Source organism: Populus trichocarpa, chromosome 5 (genome assembly GCF_000002775.5).
Source record: "Populus trichocarpa isolate Nisqually-1 chromosome 5, P.trichocarpa_v4.1, whole genome shotgun sequence".
NCBI lineage: Eukaryota > Viridiplantae > Streptophyta > Magnoliopsida > Malpighiales > Salicaceae > Populus > Populus trichocarpa.
The window spans coordinates 18,817,255-18,830,693 of NC_037289.2; the positions used below are offsets into that span (position 1 = coordinate 18,817,255).

At 35.1% G+C, this 13,439-nt stretch overlaps 1 protein-coding gene across 1 annotated transcript; it reads left to right on the forward strand.

Annotated features, from left to right (window-relative positions):
• Positions 1–4,537: 4,537 nt before the first annotated feature.
• LOC7469170 (amino acid permease 3) lies at positions 4,538–8,148 on the forward strand. The gene is made up of 6 exons (XM_002306614.4): positions 4,538–4,719; positions 5,957–6,077; positions 6,204–6,437; positions 6,542–6,635; positions 6,740–7,094; positions 7,204–8,148. The coding sequence occupies exons 1-6, from the start codon at positions 4,714–4,716 to the stop codon at positions 7,855–7,857; spliced, it is 1,464 nt and encodes a 487-aa protein (XP_002306650.3). The 5' UTR covers positions 4,538–4,713; the 3' UTR covers positions 7,858–8,148.
• Positions 8,149–13,439: the final 5,291 nt, after the last annotated feature.

The following is a 13,439-nucleotide window of genomic DNA, read 5'->3' on the forward strand; positions in this document are numbered from 1 at the left end:
GTTTCAACGTAATTGATGCTTTTATATTCTGAAACTCTCCTTTGAAGCACACCCTTTCTTTCTTCAGACTTAACATTTCTTATATACATGTCTTATGTGATAAGGATAAGGATAATCTTCAAGCTTCCTAAACTGTTACGTTGTTAACAGATTGCTAATGTATTTTACAAAAACTCTGGAAAAGTTATATTTGGATAACTTTTTCTTTTTTATCTGAACTTATCTTTATATTAACTAAACTTAATCAGATAATTAGAGATAAGATCTTGATAAACTTCTATTTTAAACAAATTATATTTTTATCAATCATAAAAAGATCTTCACTTATCTAAACCAACAAAACCACATTTACATATGTAATTGTCTATTTTAATATTTTTTTAAATTTGTCGGTTCATGTTATATGTTGACCATGCATGTACTGTCTATCCCTAATTGATGACTTACCAATTTAATATGGCCTTGGTCGAGATTGCCGATTGATTGCCTTCTCGAAGAAAACAAAAGACTTGTTAATTAAAAGTTCAATATATATTTAGCATGTATGTAAACATAATATATCCCAACATGGAACTTGACAAGAAAAAAGCACATGGAGAGTTGGTAACGCTTTTCCTACCAACCCTTTCCGCCTTTTCTTTCCTTATGTTCTTAAACATTTGTCAACAAATTGCCTAATTGATACCAACCTAAACAACAAAACCTTCTCTGATATTCTTTCTTTTATTTGGAAAATTGCTAGGAGCTCCGTGTATAATAACACTTTCTTTCTCTAGCATGAAGGCCGAAGATATCATGATATATAAACATCCATAAATCTCACGATTTTCTGATAAAAAATTCTTATAGATTGTATCATGGAGAAAAGTGGCGTACGTGTTGAAATATTGCTAATTGGATTGGAATAGTTGTGATATTGGTTTCTATGGTAGATGGTTAACTAATAACTATAGTAAAATTAATGGAGCCCTCGATTTCCTCCCCGACCCCTTCTGACAAAACATTGAACGCTACATATTCTCCAGATTGTTCACTTCCTAATGGCATCACGCAAGTATTTTTGCTCATGATCAGACTTGATGAGTAGAGCTTGATAATTCTTTATTTCATGACCTGCCGTCGCAGCTGATTAGCTCTATTTTAGTGTAACGTATGAATTAGGAGTCCAAGATCCAATTAAACTATGAAGCATTGATTAATCTAGTGTGGGAAGAGTCAATATATGATGCAAGCGGTGCACCTTTTGCTTTCCAAAGGTCAGCATAATTCGAGACACGAGAGCTCTTAAGGTCAACATAATCAGTTTCCCAAATGAAAATATTAGGGCACATTGGGCCCTTATGCAGACAGAACCTATCGCTTTAGCCCTGGTCAAAGCAGGAACGATTTCTCAACTCTCATCCATACACTTCTCTGCCTCTTGGTAAGCTGAAAATCGTAGTATTATTGCTGTTGCTGGGAGTCGACATTTATGCATTAATTTTTCAAAAGGCTGGTCCACTTCAGTTTGTATATATGTACAAAATACATTGACAATTGTCTTCAAATGCCATCATATCTTTCAAAAACCCGCCACTAAAATTCAATTTTGTAGCAGTGGTTCCTCACGACGTTATAATCGAAGGCTTAACACTATGATTTCTACTCAATTTTTCAGATTTGGTCCCTTGCATCACTTCTTTTTCTTCGCTACTACTAGCACTACTGGGCGTAGTGCTAGTAGTAGCGAAGAAAACAAGTGGATATAATTGTTCGCCATATATATATATATATATCCCGTGAGGTTACCAGACATGTTTCATTGTTTAATTTATAGATAGGATGGGCATGAACTTTGCTTTTAAAGTTGAACGATCGAGACCTTGTATTTGGGATTTACTTTCAATAATTGTAATTGTTTGATTGCGTACACATAACACATTGGTTTCTCAAAGGCAAGCTTCAATAAATTATTGCTTCTTCTTTTTCAATCCGAATTCCATAAATTATTAGTAGAAACAGGAATAATTAATTAAAGAGCTCAAATATTATGAAATGGTAAATAGTTCATGATACAAACAATTTTAGACAAAACAATTAATACTACCATCACTACTGAATACTGAAATTGAAAGATCAATTGCTGTCCATCTACTCAATTGTGTGCCTAAACAATGGGGGAGGGTGTTTCTGCCTTTATGAATACACATTTTGTACCCATTTGGTATTAAAATTCAACCTGTTTTTTTATTAAATTTTGAATTATATTTTTTTGCTTCAAATTATTATTTTTTTATTTTTAAATCGTTTTTATTTGCTGATATCAAAAATAAATTTAAAAAAAATAAAAAAAATTCATTTTAATATATTTACAAACAAAATACACTTTAAAAAACAATATCTACCCTTCTCTAACAGTCTCTTCTCCAGTAGTTAGGGCTAAAGGTTAGGCTGATATATATTTTCCTCGATGTCATTTATGAACCCAACAAGGCAAATGGATTTTTTTAAGCGTGAATCTTGACACAAGTGGAAGGAAGGAAATAAACAAAGGTGGGTATTTTCACAGATCACGGCAGTGTGTGGGTAATTGGCAGATTGATTAATGACCTAACACCTATAAAAACGAACTTCTTTTAGTTTAAAAAAAGTTTTGTAGAACTGAGAGATATACAAGTCATCGTAAATCTTCTAGAAAAATATCTCTATGGTTCATTCGTCTGGAATTCCTTTTTGTTTTTCTTTGACAAGGATAGGCTCACAACACTCTTTCGATTCCCCACGAAAAGAAACCGATCATGCCAATACCTTGAATACCTTCTTTCTGACATGATGATAAGTATTATTCTCATCTCAATAAATCCCATTTGTAGGTGCTTCGACGGCGCTTTCAAGCGAATTGGGACAAGCACTAGTAGGTTTGGAGAAAGAAAGAGAGCTCGGTCACTCTCCTTCTTCAAAGTCGAATAACTTGTGGTCAAACAATTCAGCTGTGCTAGAAGGTCTTCTCTGGCTGATGCGAGGTTGGTTTGATATTTAATTTTGTTCCTTTCTTAACTCATACCTAACCAAAGTTCAAGTCCCAGACACCTTGCTCCGCGCGTATGTAGAGTCCCAAGTATCAGCAACAAAAATGTTTCACCATGGTTAAGAGGACGAGTCTCTGCTGCAAATCTTAAGATTGCTCTGAAAGAACTAGGACGTGAGGATGATAGAAGGGACGTGGGCATGCGGTCACCAATGATCTCATGCTTAATTCATGCTAATTATGAGTTATTGGCAGACGCATATATACGTTGATTGATGATAACGATCGGTTAATTAGGGAACGCCGTGTACAGTTTGGACTCAAATTTGTCATGTCCAGTCCCTATTCAGCTTTTTCTCTGATTCCTAACGCATGATAGTGCAGTGGCTAAAGCTTCAAGTTCATGTTTTTGTCGTAGCTTTCATCTATTTGATCACTACAACGACAGGTAACTTAGCTACAAAGTGTTGCTTCGGTTGATCAACAGGCTAGCACATCAGAGCTTTTGGGATTAAAATATCAAAGGATCAAGAAGTACATATACATATATTGAAAGGTGATAACACAATACACTAGAAAAGGTTCGGATTGTTTTTCATGATGAAAAACTCGGAGGGGGGAGGTGTTCAACGTGTGTGTTGGTGGTTCTACCACGTGTAGGGACAAAACGAATCGTATCCCTTAAGACAGTTGATAGTTAATCTTTTTTTTTACAGTACTCTCGGTGGGGGGCAATAATTAGGGCGGTCGTTAATTTGTTGACAATGTTGTGTTTCTAGTTAATTAATTAATATAATTAGTATTTCTATTCAATTTAAATTAAATAATTATGATCTCATGTATAGTAAAAATTATATCTATAAAATTGTCGGATTTTTTTTTTATTAAAAATTAACTTCAAATTTTATTTGCAGCGTAAGGTGGTTTTACTCGTACTCGTGCTTCAGTGCCTACCTACAAATGATGCCAGTACAACGTTTTTAGAGCCCTTCAATCTATTCTACGCTCTGAACGTACTGGCAACCCGCCAGCACAATGGAACATGCATCTAGTATCTTTCCAGCAGAAGGGCAGGAAATACAATTTATTTATTTATAATTTAAAATAAAAAAGCAACATTGAATTAAAATAAATTTAAAAAGAAAACCATATAATCATGCATGTAAAAAATTTAGATATTTGTATAATATTTATTATTAGTTATAAAATAACCTTAATTTATTTCCTCATTTATTGGGAGTTATAGACGGGAATTAGATGCTGGTTTGTCCACCTACGAATGTTAGTCATGGTTTTTGCTTATGATCATGAAAATAAAATCCCAATCTTCTGATCTTATATGCTCTTTTCAGTTCAATGGAAAATGAAAGAAAAAGGGAACCCTATTCTCGAACAACATTAATCGTGGTAGAGAAGCATTTAACGCAAGAATCCCCATTCAAAGGTTGTCTTTCGAAGAGAAAATATATGTATATTATATATTTTCAAGTGGCTCAATTCTCATGCTACTATATATATAAGCCATTGAGGGTTGATACAAGAGAAGCACACCAGCACAGGAATTCCTCTCCCTCATAAATTCTTCTTCTACCAGTGTCTGCTCTTAGCTCTTGCTGTGAGCTTTTATGGTAAGTATCTGGGTGGTACACACGAGCTTTTAATTAGAAGCAGCTCAGGGTGCTAGAGAAGACAGCAGGTTACCGGGTATGAAGGTAAGACTACTTTCGAGTTAATCTTTATCTCTCTTGTCGCATATAATTCATTATTCGAAATAGGGTTTGTTCATCTCTTATTATAACTCTGGTGACCCCAGTTGCCACACATTTCCGAGTTTGGTCCGAGAGAGAGAATAGCTCCATTTCACTATACAAAAGAAGCGTGAAAAAGATAATTGAAAGTGAAAGGAGTAAAAAGAGCACAAATAATATATATATATTTGCTCCAAGTTAACTAAAGCCATGTCCAGTGGCAGGGATGACTCGGAGAATCTCACTTTTGAAAGAAAAAGTAGCACAGTAAGTACGTAGTAACCCTTGTGATTGCAATTTTGCAACAAAAGTGCAAGGAACACCCTTGTAAATAACAAAAGAGAGGCCCTGAATTCATGCGTAGCATAGACAAAAGTTGATTAATTTCACCCCCAATAACAGGAGGTACGTAATTAGCAGCATTCAGCATCGCTTCTGAAGCGGTTAAAGAATGTTTTCATTGCTTAACGTCTTTAACTGCCTTTATTTAACTTAACTATAGTGAAAATAATTACATGCAGAAGAAAAAAAATAAAAGGAAAAAAAGAAACAGTAATTAATTATTATTAATGCTAACTGTTTCGAAGTCAGAAAAATGAAAATTGGAAATCTGGTACCCTCGTGATTTTACAAGTAGAAGTCCAAGAACAAGCATGAACGGCTTGAATTTGGTTTTCGAGACAAAGTATTGGTGGTGGTGGGATAAGAAGACTTTAACACCACGTGCCTGTGCAATTTTTTTTATTTTTTTTTTCTGGGCTGGCTCGTACCTCTTATAAATACCGCACCATCCCTTTCCTTCCAGTGTATCCCTGAATTTAATTCACTCTATTCTCCAGCTCATAAGAGCAGTGCCTCTGATACTGATAAATAAGCACACTCCCCCTGTCTCTCCCTTTTGAAGCAACGATAAAAACTAGGCTCTGAATCTATTTGGGTTTTGTGATTCTTGGGAGGTGTGTGGTTGAGCCTATGTGTCAGCTGTTGTTATTCTCGGTTTTCTGAGACTTAAACATCATACTTATAACTGCACTTGGATCTATCAAAGAAGGAGCCCCATCACTCTCTTTCGACACTTGTGCTTCTTTTCCACATGCTTTAATGTTACTGTGTTGAGTGCACAAACTTCCATATAGTCTCAGACGCTTTAGAGGCTCTTTTATAACATAACTCACGTAATTGGTATCTTTTGTGAGCAAAGATGGGTGAGAATACAGCCACAAAGAACCATCTCCCACCCCAGGCTTTCGGTGTCTCGGTTGACGCAGATCCACAAAGTGACTCCAAGTGGTTTGATGATGATGGGCGTCCCAAACGAACTGGTGAGCTTCACTACTTTTCTTCATTTCCTGGACAACTCTCACAAATAAATAAAAACATATTAGCGTTCACTGCTTTGGTTATCTTTTTTCTATCCTGATTCTCTCTTGTGTTGTTTGTTTAAACAGGAAATGTGTGGACTGCTAGTGCTCACATCATAACAGCTGTTATTGGGTCCGGGGTTCTATCCTTGGCTTGGGCTATAGGTCAGCTTGGATGGATTGCTGGACCAGCTGTGATGCTTTTGTTCTCTTTTGTCACTTACTATACTTCCATTCTGCTCTCTGCCTGCTACCGCTCCGGTGATCCTGACAATGGCAAGAGGAACTACACTTACATGGAAGCTGTTAGGGCCAACCTTGGTAAATTTGCTGACACATATATTGTTAATTAAATTAGCATGACCCTTTTTAACTTTAAACATTATAGATCTTTTTTTTACACGGTGATTTTTATTTTCACACAGGTGGTGTAAAGGTCAAAATATGTGGATTTGTTCAGTATGTGAACCTTTTCGGGGTTGCCATTGGCTACACAATTGCATCTTCTATAAGCATGATGTAAGTTTTAGTCCAACCAAGAATTTGTAATTAACTTTGCTCTCTTCTTCTTCTTCTTCTTCTTCTTCTTGTTGGGCTGATTGGTCCTTGTCTTTTGAATACAGGGCAATAAAGAGGTCTAATTGTTTCCACCAGAGTGGTGGAAAAGATCCATGCCGCATGAATGCCAATCCATATATGATAGGGTTTGGCATAGCTGAGATCCTTCTGTCTCAGATTCCTGGATTTGATCAGTTACACTGGCTCTCCCTTGTCGCTGCAGTCATGTCCTTCACTTATTCAACAATTGGTCTAGGTCTTGGCATTGGTAAAGTTATAGAAAATAAAAGAGTCAGGGGAAGCCTAACCGGAATAAGTGTTGGCACTGTGACTCAAACTCAAAAGATATGGAGAAGCTTCCAAGCACTTGGTGACGTTGCTTTTGCCTATTCTTACTCCGTGATCCTCATTGAAATTCAGGTATGTTACATTACATTCTCTTGTAGCATAAGTGCTCAGTATACATTCTCACATTTGTTCTATGATTTGCCTGTTAAACTGACCAATTGTTTGGTCCATTTCATGGCAGGACACGGTCAAAGCCCCACCTTCGGAAGCCAAGACAATGAAGAAAGCAACTCTAATAAGTGTTGTAGTGACAACGCTTTTCTACATGTTCTGTGGCTGCTTTGGATATGCTGCTTTTGGAGACCAGTCCCCTGGCAACCTCCTCACTGGATTTGGCTTCTACAATCCATATTGGCTACTTGACATTGCCAATACTGCCATTGTAATCCACCTTGTAGGTGCATACCAAGTTTACTGCCAACCCCTCTTTGCCTTTATTGAAAAAGAAGCGGCCCGAAGATTCCCAGATAGTGATTTCGTTACCAAAGATATCAAAATCTCAATTCCTGGTCTCAGTGCATTCAATATCAACCTCTTCAGAATGGTTTCGAGAACAATTTTTGTGGTTCTTACTACTGTGATTTCAATGCTCCTTCCCTTCTTTAATGACATAGTTGGTCTCCTTGGGGCGTTTGGATTTTGGCCATTGACCGTTTACTTCCCAGTTGAGATGTATATTTCACAAAAGAAGATACCAAAATGGAGCACGAGATGGCTTTGCCTCCAAATCCTTAGTGTTGCTTGCCTCATTATTACTATAGCTGCTGCCGCTGGCTCTATTGCTGGAGTTATTGATGATGTCAAGACTATTAAGCCCTTCAAGACCAGTTACTAGACCATTAGAATTTCATTGGTATCACAGCTGATGAGCATATCACAAGAAGGAGAAGCAACCAGCCTACTTCAGTGATTTTAGTCCCTGCTCATGTTCATACCATGCCAGAAGGAGATAATGTTGATTGATCATCTTATTTTAATATAGTTTCTTGCTGTTTATTTTAGCAGTTTAAAAACAAAAGATGGGACCATGCCTGTAATGTAAGTGGACTGTAAACGTATCCCTAGGCACCTATCCCAGCTCTGTAACTCTCTATTGTTCAATGCAAATTGAAAGAATTTCTGCAAAGGATTACCCTTATGATGTCTGTCCTAACTAACTAGTTAGTTCAATCCTTTTTTCATTTTCATTCTCATTCTTTGTTTCAGCAAGTTCCTTGTATTTGCTTGTTAGTCGAATGGTTTCAACGGTTGAATCTAAATTCAACTCCAATTTTGATCACTTATTATTCCAGCTGTTCAAATCAGCAGAGGGCAGCTCAAGATAGGAAATGGTATTTTTATTCTTACTTGATAAGGCATGTATTGGCATCTCCATTTGCACCATTGAAAGTGCAGCGATTTCCAATCAATAGCGACGAAAAGAGAGGGGGGGAGAACAATAATGACAATCCAGTTCATGCTGTTGAAACAAGGCCGATCATATCTAATCTGTCTTGAGGTTGTACATATATAGATCATGAGAACATGGTCAAGTGATCAAATGGTGGGTGGATCAATCGACTCGTGAGAGCATTAAGCACGAGTTCGGTCACTTTTTTGTGGGGGTCCAAAATATTAGATATGCGTCTTTGTTTGAACTATAGCAACAGTGAAAGGTTCAACTTTTTGGCCCAGATGCCTTGGCTAAAGGCGAGCCCTTCTCCTATATCCCCATTCCCTGCCATCCAAATGGAAAATGGATGTTGGTGAAGAACCCTGTATGGTATTGACACGAAGGTCTCCGTGAAGAGGAAAAGCAATGGCAATTTTGTGGAATTAAATTGGTCATTCCTTTCATGAAAGCAATGGTTTCCTAAATTGTACTGTGAGATATGTAAGCTCGGAGAAAATCTACTAAGTGCATGGGATAGTGGCATTGAAACAGAGGAAAAGAAAGAAAAAGCAATGGGAAATGAGATTTTTCAGAATTTTTCTGTAGAATTTTAATATCATGTTTCATTTTTAATTTACCTTAAATCAAGAAAAGTAGTAATAAAGAAAAGATTCCACTCCCCTAGCTAGTTCTCGAAAATTTTCCCGCTTGTAGAATAGCATGTGAGAACCATTGAGCGAAACACTCCTTGCGAATCCATTTTAGCATTTGAAAATTGAAAGCAAGAAAGCAAAACATCTGCACAAGTTGCTATTAACTACTTTGATCAACCTCGTTTATTCATTATTTTCACAATTCCCATGAAATGCAATTATGCAACACTGGAGTAAAGAAATACAAAATCTCTGATATTTTTGAGCCATGTCCTTGTCAAATGGGATGCTAGAGATCACCTACACAAACTCTGGACTTCAATGATGATGCCTGTTACAAGTATTTAAAATCGCTAAAGGTAGTGGGCAAGGCCGCCACCTCCGCCGCCACCGCTGGATTGTCCCTACTGAGTGGTGGGGTCTAATTTTTTGCCGGCATGGAATTTTTACTGAACTTTTCTTAAGGTCCAAGTTGATGTGCTTTTAGTGGGTAAGTATCGTGAAGTTTACCACCACCGATCACTCCGTTTCCCCGCCGTTCATTGATAAAACATAAAAGCGCTCCTTACTTGTGCTCGTTTATCATAATTACTTCCAATTAGCTAGTACCGGAGAGAATGGAGGAAGATTTTCCTAGGTTTAAGGAGATTTCAAGATTCTTTTTCTCCTAGCTGTGGTGGGATTTAGAATTGGACTATGTAAAGATTTAGTGGAGCATTGACGAAGGATTCTGGTGGTTCTGGGGATTGAAGTAGGCGTGGATTCTCATAGTAATAATTGTTTTTTAAAATATTTTTTTATTTAGAAATATATTAAAATAATATTTTTTATTTTTAAAAAATTATTTTTAACATCGACATATTACAACGATATAAAAACACCAAAAAAATTAATTTAAAATAAAAAAAATCAAATCAAATCAATTTTTTTAAAAAAATATTTTTTAAAATACAAAAACAAACGGGGTCTAAACTTATTAAGGAATCATATTATTCAAATTACCTTATATTTAATTTTTATAAAAAAAAAATAAAAATAATGATATTAAAACTTGTAACCGTTTAATTAATAAAGTTATAATACCATATTACATAATCAATTCAATTTAATAATTTAAATTATCACGTAAGTTACAGAAATACTTTAATATTATTCACTGACTGAGATAACATTGTTTAATTTATTTCTTGAAATCAATGAGCAAGAGGTAATTGGAGGATGCAGTTGAATTTATTGATGATTCAATGAATTTATGGATGCTTAAACTGACGGTTGTGGTGTTACCGCACAAGGAGCATGCATGTGGTTCGATGTTTGCCGTCCAATTGTCTACTCAGTTTTTGACAAATTGAAGTCGAGGTTTGGGTTCAAGAAACAATGATGAACCAGTTGCTGAGCCTCTAATCAATCTTGCTGTCAAGACGAAACGCAAATCTGCCACCAATTTATTGCGGTGGAATTTTGAGAATCAAGAACCAGTGGGAAGGGGATTGAAGACAATCCCATCCACCCGAACAGTAACATCTTATAAGGTGCATCTTTTGAGAATCAAGAACCAGTGGAACTCTAATGGTGTTTAATGTCCTTAAATCTGTCCAAGAAAAAAAAATGATTCATCATATGGTTGAATTAAAAAAAAAAAAAAAAAAAGGTGAAGCATAGGAGTAATTAGCTCACATTAAGCATTTAGGCCTCGTTTTTATGTTTTTGAATTTTTTTAATATTTAATGTTAAAAAATAAATTTTAAAAAATAAAAAATAAAAAATAAATTATTTTAATGTATTTCTAAATGAAAAACAGTTTGAAAAGCAACATTTATCACATTTTCATCGTAAGAAATACTTGTAGTAGAATTAGAAGAAGGCATGAAATTGCAAGGGAAAAAAGAAGAAGTTGGGTGTAGATCTGGCTTGCATAAAGATGATACCCTCTCCCTCTGGTTTATAGCATCCGTTGCTGGCATAGCCGATGCTGCGACAAAGCATTGTTTTGAGACCAACATGAATGCCCTTCCTGCCTAGTGTGCTTTTTTTCACCCCCTTCCTGACTTGGGAGTCATTTGAACTTCGCATGCTAGTTATGAAATATTTGTTTCCGATATTGAAATCAGGAGAGTTTTCTCATTCTTTTTTTTTTTTTTTTTTTTGGCAGCAACCTCCATGCCTAGTCTCTTTCATCCCTACCCTTTTCTCTTTGGCTTGGAAAAAGTTCGGTTTATGGAGTGTATATGCACATTCATCATTTGGCAAATGCTCATGCTCGGGGGGGGGGGGGGGGGGAATAATTTTTTTAGTGGGGAATCAATTCATAGAAATTAAAATAATATCACTCGGTTGTTTTAACGGTTCCAGATTATCAATAAAATTTATTTAACTCGAAATAAATATTTAACATGAACTTTTTTAATAAATATAAAGACGGTAATATATTGGATCGATTCAAATCAACCTGAATTAATCTGTCAATCTACATACCAAGTTATGAGATTATCATAACCTTATAAAAAGAAAATCAAAACAAATTATGAAACTTGATTTCAAATAAATCAAATATTAAATGATGAAACTGAGAAAAAAAAACAATTAAAAAAATAATCCAAGAAAATGATCATAGTCAACCTGGGTTAACATGTCAAACCTACAACCCGGTTCATGAGATCAAAATAACCCAATAGAAAGCAAATTGAAATAAATTATGAAACTCAATTCTCAATAAACATGGTATTAAAAGATAAAATTAAAAAAAAATAAAAAAATAACACAAAAAACAACTCGAGTCACCCTAGTTTAACTCATCAAACTCATGACATGAATCATAAGATGGAGACAACTTCATAGAAAACAAACTGAAAAAATCATGGAACATAATTCTCAATCAAGGATGAAATTGAAAAAAAAACAATTAAAAAAAATAGAATTAATTGAGTTAAATCATCAAATTCACTTATGAGTTTCAAATTGAGAAAAAATAAAACTTCAATGTCAAATAAATATAATATTAAATAATTAAATTAAAATTAAAAAAAATAAATTAAAAAATTATTTCAATAAATACAGTAAAAACATCTTCTCCTTTAGCTATGTTTTTTTTGTTAGAATAATATATACAGTGGTACTACAAAAAGCCCGTGTTTGTAAAGGTGTCGGATTAATTACGTATCCAGCCAGAATACAAGTCTGAAGGGAATAAGGAAATGAGGATTTAAAATTTACAAACCTTCCAAAGATGTATCTGGTAAATTTCAATGTGGTCCAACAATTTCCAAATAATATTCTTTTTTCCTTCCTGAGCTCTCTTATAACTTCAATTTCATCCCTAATTTTAATTGTGTCGGTTTGTATAAGCACAATCAAAAGACCACGTCACCGTTACCACATACCACTATGATCCCCAGTCAATTGTCAAACGATAATCCGTCATCATTTTTCACTAAAATTCAAGGAATCTATATATATCACGAACAATTGAGCCTAAATCCTGAATTCAAAAGTTTCTTTGCAAACCCGAGAATAAGAAAAATATTGATAAATTATTTAAAATGATAGTTATTATTATTTTTAAAAATATTTTTTACTTTAAAAATACATTAAAATAAAAAAAAATTAAAAAAATTATTTTTAATATCAAAATATTTGCATAACGAACGCTGCTATCAGCACAGAAACCAACAATCATGTTCTGTCCCCCAAAACTACTGAGAAGCAGCCTAAAAATGATATGGAAAATTACCTATCTGGGAATCATGCCTCAATAGTTTTGGCATTTAGGCCGATTTTTTTAAAGAGTAGTGGCCTCAATAGCTATTTGCATAGCGAACGCTGCTATCAGCACAGAAACCAACAATCATGTTCTGTCCCCCAAAAGGCCAAAACTACTGAGAAGCAGCCTAAAAATGATATGGAAAATTACCTATCTGGGAATCATGCCTCTTGTATTTACCATCATGCTACTTGCTAGTCGTTCACGTAATTGATGGCATATATCAGCGTTTAACAAGTGCAAATTTAAGGCACTTGTAAAACGCATTTATGTATATATTTATTTTTTACGTATTTTGTACATTGATCTTCAAAAAGTCTTAACTGCCCCTCTTTTACTTCACCGGCAGTGGAATCAACTACTGTCAAAAGTGGCCTCTTCAATTTCAACGTTTGTGAGGATCAAATTCAAATCATTAAGACTTTAGAATGGAACTTCACACTGGTAGGATGAAATTCTGTGTGTATCACTGCAAGAGCCTTGACAAATCGATGGCAGACGCAGATTATCACATCCCACCAAATAAACCATCGCCCCATTTTGAGAAAGCAAATGGGTGCATTCAAGAACAATAATTATGGTAAGAAAAAAATTCTGTGATGTTGAATATCAGCGAGTGCTGAAAAATCAGC